General features: G+C 33.7%; 2 protein-coding genes across 2 annotated transcripts; one reads left to right on the forward strand and one right to left on the reverse strand.

Annotated features, from left to right (window-relative positions):
* The first annotated feature begins 6,268 nt into the window (after window positions 1-6,268).
* LOC125852172 (two-component response regulator ORR26-like) lies at window positions 6,269-10,841 on the forward strand. The gene is made up of 4 exons (XM_049531899.1): window positions 6,269-6,404; window positions 9,446-9,814; window positions 10,004-10,080; window positions 10,500-10,841. Exons 1-4 carry the CDS (start codon window positions 6,269-6,271, stop codon window positions 10,839-10,841), a joined length of 924 nt encoding a protein of 307 aa, XP_049387856.1.
* Window positions 10,842-11,272: 431 nt separating this feature from the next.
* On the reverse strand, window positions 11,273-12,028 carry LOC125852173 (E3 ubiquitin-protein ligase RMA1H1-like). Its single transcript, XM_049531900.1, has one exon. It carries the CDS (start codon window positions 12,026-12,028, stop codon window positions 11,462-11,464), a length of 567 nt encoding a protein of 188 aa, XP_049387857.1. The 3' UTR covers window positions 11,273-11,461.
* Between the last annotated feature and the right edge of the window lie 521 nt (window positions 12,029-12,549).

The raw sequence follows: 12,549 nt of genomic DNA on the forward strand, positions 1-12,549 counted from the left end.
CAGCAATTTTCCGTCAAAATATACGGAAAGCAGAGAGGAACGCGTGAGCCAGTACTAGGCTGCTATTTTTTCTTGTCTTCTTCTCCAATGTCCTTTTCAACTAGTACCAACAGAGCAGCATAAAGAGAAGCGCGTTTTTCTCCCCTTTCCTCTTCCGGAATGGGGCGAAAATTGCAAGGAAAAGGTGCCTCACCTAAAATGGTGAAAGATTGGGAGTTTGAATTCAAAATGGGCTTCAATTCCTATCCGAAATTCGTCCCTTTTCCCCCCAACTGAGAACCCTAAATTTCTTCCTATATATATTCCTTATCACTCACGAAGTTGAAGGGGGGAGATATTCAAAAAGAGACTAATTCTAAAAAAAATATAGCAACAGAGGTCCTCGCTTTCCTTTGGTTTATTGTTTGTCGAAGCTTGTGGGAATCCTTAGAATCTTGTTGTGGTCGTGGAAGGCTCCCTGTTCATAGTTCTCAGTTTGCTGTCCGAAAAGAGGTAACCTCACCCCTTCTTGCATTCCGTTTCTATATAGTACGTGCTATGTGTTCGATATTTAGCGGAGTTTAGTTCTTAGGATTAGTTAGTTTCTCCGTTTTAATCTTTTACCTCCAGTTTCGTTTCACTTGTGAGTTCTTGGGACTGTAAGCATGAAGTGAATATCAGAGAAATAGTTTTGATGCTCATTTGATCTCGACTTTGAATGCATTAGTCATTTGGATCTGTTCTCTTCGCTGTTTACTTGTGTTTTAGTTGCCTTCTTTGTCGTCTTGATTATGTGTCAGCGGATTCTCATTAATGTTAGAATATCTCGTGAGATTTACAGTTGGTCTTGCAACTGGAATGCCTCCCTTGTCTTGTATATCTCAGCTAGCAGTCATATTGGTGGTCCATTATATCCTTGTTTCGATCTGGCTCCCTTGTTTACTGTTAATTCATCTCCAAAATATGTATTTCTCCTTTATATGTTGAGCCGCTTCGATTATTGAGATGAGTTTTAAAAAATATAATTTGTCTGTTGCCTTTTCTTTCTAAGCATATCATATGTCCCTTGTCTCATTTCGTGGCTGGCCGTTTTATCTTTTTATTTTTATTATTTTTAATTTTATTTTACTAATCTTACGTGAATATCTTACCTCGTGTGTCATCTGAACCTTTGGAGTATCATGATTTTTACGAGTAATGCGTTTATTTTCTCTTCAAAAATATCCATCAGCCTGCTTTCATTGTTTGAAAAGTTTTGCCTTCATTTTTTGGGGTGTTGGGATTACGAAAAAGTATTGCATTTAGCGATGAACATGTTTGGGTGTTTAATAATAAGCTTGGTTGATCCTTGTTTGCTTGGTGGATTACTGTAATAAGGAGGTTCAACTATGTCTCATCACTTACTCATCTTTTGTAATTAATCTTCTTTGCAAATGCATAACCTTTATTTATTAAATGCTCCTCACGCATGTATGGTTATGACTTATTTGCTAAACCGCATACAGTAGCACTTTCTCTAGTTATTGTCACTGGTTTTCTTCCTCTTAAATGTGACAAATCTTGCTTCCCAAAGACTAGTAGGTTATTTATTATATTCTGGAAAATCATAACAATTTGAGCATTTAAGGATTTTTTTTTTTGGTCATTTGTTCCAATTTGTTAGGCAGTATACCCTCATGATTGCACTTTGCTCATAATTGGTTAAAGCATCTTGTTCGCCCTTTCAAATTTTGGTCCTCATATAATTGAATCATCTAATAGTATTTGGAATTTGCCGGCTTTATTGTTCAACTTGGTTTCTTGTCGTACTTTAATTTCCTTTGGTCATTATTGTTCCATGAGTGTTAATCTCCTTTATCATTAGAGCTACGGTTTAAGATGTTATCATTGGATACTAATTCTCGCTCTCTTTATTCGCATGTGAAATCCGTCCGAGCTCACTATGAACTCATTCCCTCTTGCATTTCGGGAGAGCCGTAAAGGCTCAAATTCCTTTATCCGAGTCAATGCAATAGAAGAATATGTCCTTCAAAAAATTGACGAACAGGTCCCGAAGTTGAAAGGAGCAACCGATTGAGCAAATTTGAAAAGATTGAGCCAAAGGCCCACTCTTAATTCATGATAGTTGTATTTTGTTATCTTGGGCCTAAGCCCTTGTCATTTTAATTGTTATTGTTGTATTAGTTTAGGACAGGTGAGAGAATTGGGCCTAAGGTCCAATAGATAGAAAATACTTCTATTATGCTAGAATAAGACAGGTACAAATGACTTAAATGGGCCGAAGGCCCAAAACGGAAATGGTCCCAAATACTGGTCCAGGCGGACAGAAACCAGATTTGGGTCCAACCCTCTTTTCCTCTTTACTTCACTGTGTTTGTTTTGCTTATTAGTATCTGCTATTAATCTTAAAACCGAAAAATTCAAATCTCCCGAAAGACGCCCATTTCAATTTTAAAATTTGACTAAACCAGTCATCTCTTAACAAGACTTAAAGAAGTAAATTTTGCGAAATATTTCACTTACATAGTATTTCAATATTTCCCCTTTTCCCTTTTAAAAATAGTTCTAACTATAAACTAGTTCAATTTTTGCAAAGTTAAGTTAAGTCGAATAAATTTAGCCAAATAGTTAATCGTCGGATAACCACATTAGTGGACATTCTAGGTGCTTTTTTTTAAAACCTTCCTAGAATGTTAATATGAACCTCGAACCCTTTACATGTTTTCACTAGATTCCTGTTTTAGTCTTTTGAAAACAACAGTTTTCTTGATTTTCCTTTAAAAATTAAGTGGCGACTCTTAAACCAGTCAAAATATATTTTCCAAATAAAACAGTAGATTTGAAAGAAAACAATTATTCTCTTCTTCCTATGCGGGACTTTTTGAACAACACTAATTTGACAAAAAACACAATTTTATTTATTTTTAGGTGGAATTATATCAATAAGGAACTATGCTTATGATATTAATCTAAGACCATTAATTGTTACTTGAACACATGGATTCATCATCTGAACAATTGAAACAATTAATACTTGTGTGAACCTCTTTTTATTTCGAGTGATGTGTCAGAATCTTTAGCCAACTAAGACTAGCGTTAAATTTTTGGTAAGTCTAAAGAAGTGTAATTAATACTTAATAAAATAATCTCATCCTTGAGATTCAAGAACTTGTTTGGTCTGAATAGGTTTTAATCATTAAGATCTAGAACAAAGTTTTAATATTAGGAAAAAATTTATGACTCTATAAATAGATGTTTATTCATTCTAGCTTGGTAGCATTCATAATGTAGTCCTAGGGGGCTTTGAGAGTTTGGTGTATTGTGTGAAGCTAGGGGAAGAATGTGTGAGACACAAGTATTACTTTAACACTTGTGTGAACCTCTTTGTATTCCGAGTGAATTGTGTGAGGTTATTCTTCACTAGATTTTGTAGTTTCGTTTATATAGTGATTTTTTCATCTCCTCTTGTGGATGTAGATCGGTTGACCGAACTACGATAAATGTTTGTGTCTTTTGGTATATTTCCCGTTTGTCTTATTACTAATCGTCTTTCGAGGTTTGCTTTGATAGCTTCTGTATGACACCTAATTATTTCAGTCCCAACAAGTGATATTAGAATCAGGCTCAATGGTTTAATTAATGATCCAATGGCTGAACCAAGTCAAAAATACGTGTTCATCTTGATGGGTTTAGTTCTAACAGTAACATATTTGACAGTAATGAAGATTTTTGTTAGAGAAATATTTTCAAAGATGTTTTTTGTGTTGATATATATATATATATATATATATATATTGCAGAGGAGATGCAAGTTATTGAAGATTATGTGAAGAAGGTGGATCAAATTTATTTTGTCAGAAATTTAGGCCAATGGAGATATTTGTTTAGTATTTGTCATGAGTTTCTTACCATAATTGGGCCTTTTCTTTTAGAAGGAAAACTCAAAGTTTCCATATTTGGCAAGTTCTTTTTCTTGTAGGAAAATGTTTGTGACTCTAAAATTATATGTATATTCCTTCTAGTCTAATAGCATTCACAATGTAGTCCTAGGGGGCTTAGAGAGTTTTGTGTATTGCGTGTAGCTAGGGGGAGAATGTGTGAGACACAAGTGTTACTTTAACACACTTGTGTAAACCTCTTTGTGATCAGTTGTCCGAACTACGTTAAATATTTGTGTCTTTTGGTATATTTTTCGTTTGTATTATTACTCATGGGCTTTCAAAGTTTGCTTTATTAGCTTTTGCATGATACCTAATTATTTCAGTCCCAACAAAACCAAACGTGAAAGTTGTTTTCCAGCAGGCAACTTTTCTAGTAGCTCAACTCTCGACTTGGATAATATACCCAAAGAGGTACGCTTTCGGCCATTCCATATGCTGCCTATGTAGAGACATGTTTATCTAAAGTGGATTCTCTTTTTTGTAGTAGGTATCGAACCTGTTATGCCCATTGACTAAGAAGCTAGGGGTGGACACAACAACTACATGGACCTCTTCCTTTCATTGGCCATCACTATTAGTCATCTTTGTTATCACAATGACCACCACCATTACCGTCATCAAACATCTCTGTCATCACAATTACCATTATTATCAAGCACTACTATATATCAAGCATTTGCTATATTTATGTTTTTTATCGACATAAACAATGGGTTAACATGATATAATTTATTAGTAGTTTTATATATTTTTCTCATAATAAAGGAAACAGTGACTTATACATTCTTTGAGATCATTTAGTTTAAAATCAGGATATTCCATTGTGGAATCATAACTAGGGTTATAGCTTAGGATCAATTCACCTTCTTAATTAATGAGATAATTTACTTAGCTAAATTTGAGTGAATAGAAGAAGAAATTGATTTATTTAATTCGTTTACGTTCCAATGGGGTGTGCAATACCCATAAATTTATCATGTCGTTATTAGGTGTTTATGAGATGCATATATTCCAAGCAAAAGTATCTATATGATCACTAGATGAGTTTAAGTATTCAATTTACAAATTCTGTCAAATTTGGGGGACTATATAGGTATTATTGAGATAAAATTATATGTATAGTCCACTCTAAACATACTTATAAGCAAGTAACATATACTATATAAAGAAGCTTCTAGAGATAATTAAAGTGAACTCTATATTAATTAGAGTTGCAATAACAAATACATCAAAACATTAAAGTGTTTCACCAATAAATTCATTTTTTTTATGTCCAAAACTAATCCAATGGAAGCTCTATATTATGTGGAACACCGGAAGAAGTTTTAGTATTGTACATCATGAAGCAAAATTTCTTACTGATCAGACTGTTAAATTGTTAGAGGCTTATAAATATAAAAGTGACATTTCTAGAATTTTTTTTAACCTTTTTGTTTCTTTGATATAATAACTAAATGCCGTGTGATTTTTTTTATATATAGAGAGAGATTGAAATGATATGCTCTTTGTTATCTCATTTATGATTTTAGCGGCGTCCATTTTTAAATTTCATTTATCTTGTAAATCTTGAACTTCTCTTTTTCCTTGTTATCATAGCACTTTTTAATTTTTACAAATTTATCTATCCTCGAAGAAAAATAATTCTACATTAGTGATGGATGCACAAGAAATTAGGATGACGGGAGGGAAGAGAAAGAGCACGAAAAAGACATGATAAGAGATGATCTGTCTATCATTATTACTTGAGATAATATTTTTTTGTCTTTTATTGGATGTAGTAAAAAAAAAAAAAAATGAGCAGATCTAATTTTCATGAAAAAAACAATTCCCTTTCTATCTTTTGTTTTTGTTTTTTGTTGGATGTAGACAAAAAAAATTGGTTGTCTTATACTTTGTTAGATCATCTAATTACATATCTATGAAATAAAACTACCTCAAAACATTTTATCCTATTATGTTTTGCTTTAATAGTATCTAATATATATATATATATATATATATATATTCAATATTTATTTGTTTCTGACAAATCATAAATAAATTGGAATAGTTTTTAGAAATATATTCTTTAGGATCATCTCTAGTTTTTAGTAATCCAATTACAAAAAATAAAATATTATGCATAGCTTTTTATGTAACCAATCTAGTTAAGATTGCACACATCATTTATAATATAAGTTGATTAATATGTGTTATTTGAAAAATTAAAGTGCAGAAATATAACATGAAAATTCATAGTTGAATTTGAATAACAAACAAACATATCCAAATGATACCTTTGTGTACAATATTTTTTTCATAATTTTCACTGACTTCAAATTGCATGGGTATATGTAGTTACAGAAGTTATGGCTCCTGCGGCAATGTCAATGCTATCCAAAGAAAAGAAAAAAATTGATGCAATGATAATCAATGTCATTTCACCGAATTCACATTGCTTTGAGCTCCTGGCACAAGCTGTAGCCTTGAACATCATCGTAGTCAGTAAGTATTTATAATTTTATCTTCCACTTATTGTTATAGACGGTAAAATAAGTTATTTTAATTAATACACTATAAAAAAAATAATTAGCTATAAAATCCATCTTAATCTATTGTTAAATAGTATGTAGCTAAATAAAATTTTTATAATCCACATGTTAAATAAGATTAGCGATTACTTTAATTATTAAGCAACTTAAATGATCCATTGCTATTTTTAAAATTTTTAATAGATAATAAGTGGTTATTTTGTAAAATTATTGTTACACTGAGCAAAATTCAGATGGTATCCATGAAATTAAATAGTCACATAATGTTTCAATGAATATGACATGTATCTCCTTTTTACGTTTTATTGTTGTAGATGAAATCTATCCGTTGTTAGTTCTTTTTTGTTATAGTTATATGATAAACATTTTGTAACATCCGACAATTTGAAGTGGCTTTGAAGGAGCTTGAAATCTGGAAATTTGGTTAAGTATGGAAAAAAAATGAGTCTTTGGCCAACTTTGAGTAGTCGTAACTCCTAGCTCAAGATGAATTAGGAGTGGTTCCAGTTATGGTTGCGAAGCTCGTGGAATGACCTTTTCAACGCCACTGAGTTTGCTCGATTCCAAGTTCGTATGAGGGAGTTATGCCCTGTAGAAGTTGGGCAGTTGGAGGGGAAATCCGTCCGGAAATTTAAGGCATTTTGGTCCTTTCACAAATCATTTATTTTGAGCTCATATTGTTGTATTAGGATGATCTTTGGATCATTTTTGTCCCATTTTGAAAGAGAAGGAGTTAGGGTTCTTGAGATTGAAGAAGAGAAGAAGGAGAAGATAAAGAAGAGAAGAAAGAGGAGATTAGTCAAGATCATTGTGGATTTTCGTCGGGGGTGATCCCTATCAAGGTATGTGAGTTTTCGTGTGGGTTGATCCTTTCCCTCCCACACACTAAGTTTATTCTATGATTTGAGAAAAGATTGGAAATTGTTGTTGAAGTTATTGAAGTTGTTAGTTGTTGATGGTGTTGTTGAAGTTATTGTTCGTTGTGAGACATGATTGGGTTGTGTATTTAGGTTGAAACCTATTGTATGTTGAGGGAATTATGATTCTAAGAGTTATGACCCTTTTGAAGTTGATTCACCATCAATTCGCAGCAATTCTAGGCTATCGATCCCCATCTACGGGCGTGACCTACGGACCGTAGATCGATTGACGGTCCGTACTGGTCAACCGTCGATCGGGACAGAATTTAGGTTTTTGGGGCATCGATCTACTGGCACGACCTACGGTCCGTAACCTGACCTACGGACCGTAAGTCAGGACCGTAGGTCAACACTTAAGTCTTTTTTTAAATGAATTCTGGGGAAAATTTCTGACGCGATCTACGGACCTGCAGTACGGACCGTAAGTCCATCTACGGTCCGTCGATGGCGTCCGTAAGTGCCATCTATGTCACCATAAATCTGAAGTCTCAGCCAAGTTTCCCCATTCCTTTTCTTATTTTCTCAAGCAAGTTCCAAAGTAATATACCTATGATTTATAGTTGTTTCCGACACTCCAAAGTACGTCCAAGCGTTCAAGAATCCCTCCACAACATGTGATTGAACACCTTGAATTCATAATTCCGATTCAAGGAAAGATAGTTCCAAGTCAAGTGAACTTAGAAGTCAAGAAAAAGAGTATAGAGTTTCAAGTCAAGAGTCTCATGTTTCAAGTCAAGTAAGAGTCTCAAGTTTCAAGTCGAGTAAGAGTCTCAGTTTCAAGTTAAGTCATGAGTTTAAAGTTGAGTTCTCTTTTTAAAGGCTATTAGGGAACTAAGTATTCCCAAAGGAAGTTATAAAGGCTATTACATTTGAGTAAGAGGGAAACCATATTTTTTTTCTCCAAAAGAGCCTTTGGGCTAAAGTTTTGAGTAATTATCTCAACTAAAGAAAAATGTGTTTAAAGACATCTATAGGCCAAAGTATTTTTGGGAGTAGTATTGAGCACCGAATTGGGGACACGAGTTCTGATTTACTCAACTCTCCATGAGAACCATGCGCCAACATGGGATTTCTCGGATCATACTTTTTAGATGATCACGAAAGTTAAGCTAGTGGACCACTAAGTAAAGTTAGCTTCCTATATCATGGCAAGGTATAGGATGGTCCTTGGCAACGCGAGGTAAAGCGTTGTATCATCACTAGGGCTCATAGTGGTGGTTGTCGGTTAAAGAACCTCCCACATAAGTTATATTACTTTTATATAAGTACAGTTGAGTTGTTATTGTTTTATCATTAACAAGTTAAGTTGTTTATACTGTTTTACAAGCTCTATATATTGTATGCGTCTTATTGCCTTAAATATTGAGTTCAGTAGTCATGAGTCGTACAGAGCCGAGGTAAGTGTTCTCTTGCATTTCCTTTCAAGCTTAAGTTGTGCTTTGGCTTTTCCCGCTAGCATACTCGTACATTCCACGTACTGATGCCAGTTGGCCTGCATCGTTTGATGATGCAGATTCAGGTACCCCAGATCAGCATCCGGCACGTCGTTGATCCAGCTGAGCACTCCAGAGTCAGTGGTGAGCCTCTTTGCATTCCGGAGGACTCACTTACTTTGTGTTCTTAGTTTTTTTTTATTAGGGTGTTGCGGGGTCTGTCCCAACACCCATCTCAGTATGTTAGAGGCTTCATAGACAGACAGACAGTCAGTCAGCTAGTTTTGAGTCTCTTATCTATGTATATATGTAAATATCCTATTTTTGAGATTCAGGTTGTCTTATGGCCATATTTTATAAGTTAAGTTGTTTGGTAATATTGCATTGCATTGAGCTATTCTGTTGAGTTAGGTTTCCGCTGAGTTAAGAAAGCCAGGCCAAGGGTTCGCCTGGGGCCAGAAATGGTCTCCGGGTGCCGGTCCCGCCCAGGGTGTAGGCTCGGGGCGTGACACATTTGTTTTGTAACAATATTCTTGTCATAATAAATAAAATTTAGTAAATATATGTGAAATTAACTATTTGCATAATGTATATTAATATTATTCAATTTTAATTGTTAGCTTCTTGATATAATTATGCAGTTGTTGTCTATGATGAACTCAATGAATTCTTAGTGAAGAAAGCTTTGGACAATGGAGCTTACATTTGCTCGAAGAAGCCACTTGTCGAGCAAACTGTGACATTCTTGTGGCAAACACAAAGAGATCATATCAATGTTGGAGATGAAGAACGAGATCGAGAGAAGAATATGCTTATTAATACCGAGGAACAAAGCAATAATAACAATGTTGTATCAAATGGAAAACATAAGTTGAGGAGGAAGAGAGGCCGAAAAAGCACAAAAGAGATTAATGAAGGAAATAAGACTATTATGCATAAGGACTGCTTAAAATGGACTGATGATCTTCGTGTCAAATTCACAGAAGTTGTGGAACAACTTGGTGACGGAAGTAATTTGACTCACTAGTATATATATATATATATATAAATATATATAAAGTAAGAATTTACACTTATAGCTAACGTCAATCTGTTTGGAATTAAGGAGTAGTAATTATTGTATTTATATATATCTCAGCTTGATAAAGGAATACTGAAATATTGATTAAATTAATTTTACATTCTAATAAAACATGTAGGATGTTTTCCGTCAGATATCCGCGAAATGATGAATATGCCAGGTCTTACCATTAAGCAAATTTCAAGTCGTCTTCAGGTACATTATCCTTACAAAAATTAAAGTTGTAAATTATGTATGATTTTAATTTTAATTTTTATCAAAATCATATATCAGATAAAATAATGATTTTACATCACTTCCACCAATAAATGTTTGGAAATTATTCTCGTCTTTATTCTAATTTTTTAATCAAAACTTCTATTGCATGCTTAGATATAGAAGTTATTTTTTGCTAATTTTTATTTTATTGTAATAACTATTCAATGAAATAATATTATTGTCAATCTTTAATTCAAAAGATTTTAATCGTTCATCCATTACCAACAAAAACGTTTTTTTTATTAGAAATGACTCTGTATCATGCGTTTCATGTCACACCTTAAAAACGATGAGTTGAGATGATAATTATATATATCCATGGTCCAACTCTCCTTTGATTTTTTTTCTTCTTTCAGAAATGTCGTAGCAAAGATGAGAAACTTCAAGAAGAGAGAGAATATATTTGTCTCGAATCCTCAAGTGGTTCTCAACAAAGAAGTAGCTATGACACATCATTAGAAAGAACAAAAAGAAGGAACTCTGAAAAATCTGGAAAAATGCCTCGTCTTCAAACAAATGTTCCAAATCAAACCCAAAGAGTCCCAGAGTTTCCACCAGTTTATACCAATAACATTTTTGCTATTGAAGGAAGTGATCCAAATGAGTGGCAATATTGGGATGCATTTGTCAATTATAATTCTATGGATGATATATATCAGCTTCCAAAATTCTACATCTCCAAGTGCTACCCTACCTAATGAACATGGCAGTAAGTTTTTGCTTCTATCTCACTTCCCTTACTAGTTCGATACAGTTGACTTCTAAGATGGTCACTCAATTATCTCATAAAGTTATTTTCTACGTATGCAGGTGGTGGAGACACCGAGGGTCCAGATTTCAACAATAGCAGATGAATAATCAACATGACGATCCAGTTCTATCGATTATTACAAAGTTGTTTTCTCCAGTTGAAATTGCTATCTTTAGTTTTAATTTTCTAGAGACTATTTTGTTTCGTATGACTTGGACTGCTTGAACTTATGGAAAGTGAAAAGAATGTTTTTAGAGAATGTATTTGAAACACTCATTTGAACTTGAGACTGTTTTAGCTCTCATAATTTATGCCTTGCTGCAATCTTGTGAGTATCTTCTTTCTCTTCCGCTTCTTCAGTAATAGAGGTGATACAAGGTGTGTAAGATTAATCCTTGTGAGTATTGCAGTCTGTATTCACTAGTTGTTTGAAGTAATTGATGTTTTGAGAAAACTTATGACAGGTCGTGGTTTTTTCCTTCCTTGTGCAAAGAGGTTTCCACGTAAACATCTGTGTTCTTACTTTAAGTATTTACATTACTTCTTGTTATCAGTATAGTCAAGTGGTTAGAACAACAGAAGACATGTCACTAAACAACAACATAGGAAAAAACAGACTTTGCTAAGTGATCGATCCGCGTGTGATAGTTGCCTTCCTGCTAGATTATATGAACTTGGATATGTATACAAATTAGTAGTTGATGAGTTCCCAAACATCCGCGCATAAACAATTTCCCCTGTTGACATACCACCGGGGCTTAGCATAGGTTCGGTCATATAAGGTTGATATGTTGGAGACTGTAGTGAATGATTTCGATGGTGAAGTTGCTGTGATGGAATTGAATCAGTAGTTTCTATTAGCCCGTGACTCCTACATCTCGGACTAGGAGGTCTTTGTGGTATGACTATACCAAAATTCGGGGCATTAATTTCAGATGTTTTTGTAGCTTGACCGCGAGCATAGAGTGGAATCAATGTTTTTTGTGAGACTTCAGCTTTGCAAACAGGGCATTTTGGCTGTTGATTATCGATGTTCTCTGATGAAATGGTCTTAAAATGTATCCATTTGTAGATGCAAGGCCAACAATAGAGGTGGCCACATAATGTAACAACAGGATCATGCAAACAGGGCATTTTGGCTGTTGATTATCATGTATTTTTTATTTGATGTAACATTTAATAAGGAAATGGAGACTTTTAAAATATGTGGTGTAAAACAAATCTTTAATCATTTGTGTCGTTATAAATCATGTCATTAAGAATAATAGATGAATTTAACGTTTTTTCAATCATTGAAATGTAATATTCTTTTTATATCAGACTTAAACAAATATGTTACATAAATTGGGACAGATGAACTATCACACACATCATAATTAAGTGATTTAATGAAGTCGAGAAATAAATATTAATGGATCATGGTTAAGTGAGAGGAGTTTTGTGCAAACACGTCTTTTATCTATCTATTTGATTTAAACAAGTATAAGTTTATCATATTAGAAATATGATTAGGACCTTATATTAGGCCCCATGGTAAGAATCTTAATCTAGAAAATAACTTTTAGTCAATAAAAAGTAGCACTAGTTGCGTACAAGGAGCTACCACTTGATGAACTTCCACAGAACCACATCCCATAAGTTCAATAGTTTTCACA

The sequence above is a fragment of the Solanum stenotomum genome, unplaced genomic scaffold (assembly GCF_019186545.1).
Source record: "Solanum stenotomum isolate F172 unplaced genomic scaffold, ASM1918654v1 scaffold32769, whole genome shotgun sequence".
Lineage (NCBI taxonomy): Eukaryota > Viridiplantae > Streptophyta > Magnoliopsida > Solanales > Solanaceae > Solanum > Solanum stenotomum.

Bases quoted from the DNA above. Each gene is read 5' to 3' on its own strand.
- LOC125852172 (XM_049531899.1), top strand. From the start codon at position 6,269: ATGGCTCCTGCGGCAATGTCAATGCTATCCAAAGAAAAGAAAAAAATT. The intron at 6,405-9,445 runs GTAAGTATTTAT...ATAATTATGCAG, and splicing joins CTTGAACATCATCGTAGTCA to TTGTTGTCTATGATGAACTC. The intron at 9,815-10,003 runs GTAATTTGACTC...TAAAACATGTAG, and splicing joins GGAACAACTTGGTGACGGAA to GATGTTTTCCGTCAGATATC.
- LOC125852173 (XM_049531900.1), bottom strand. From the start codon at position 12,028: ATGCCCTGTTTGCATGATCCTGTTGTTACATTATGTGGCCACCTCTAT.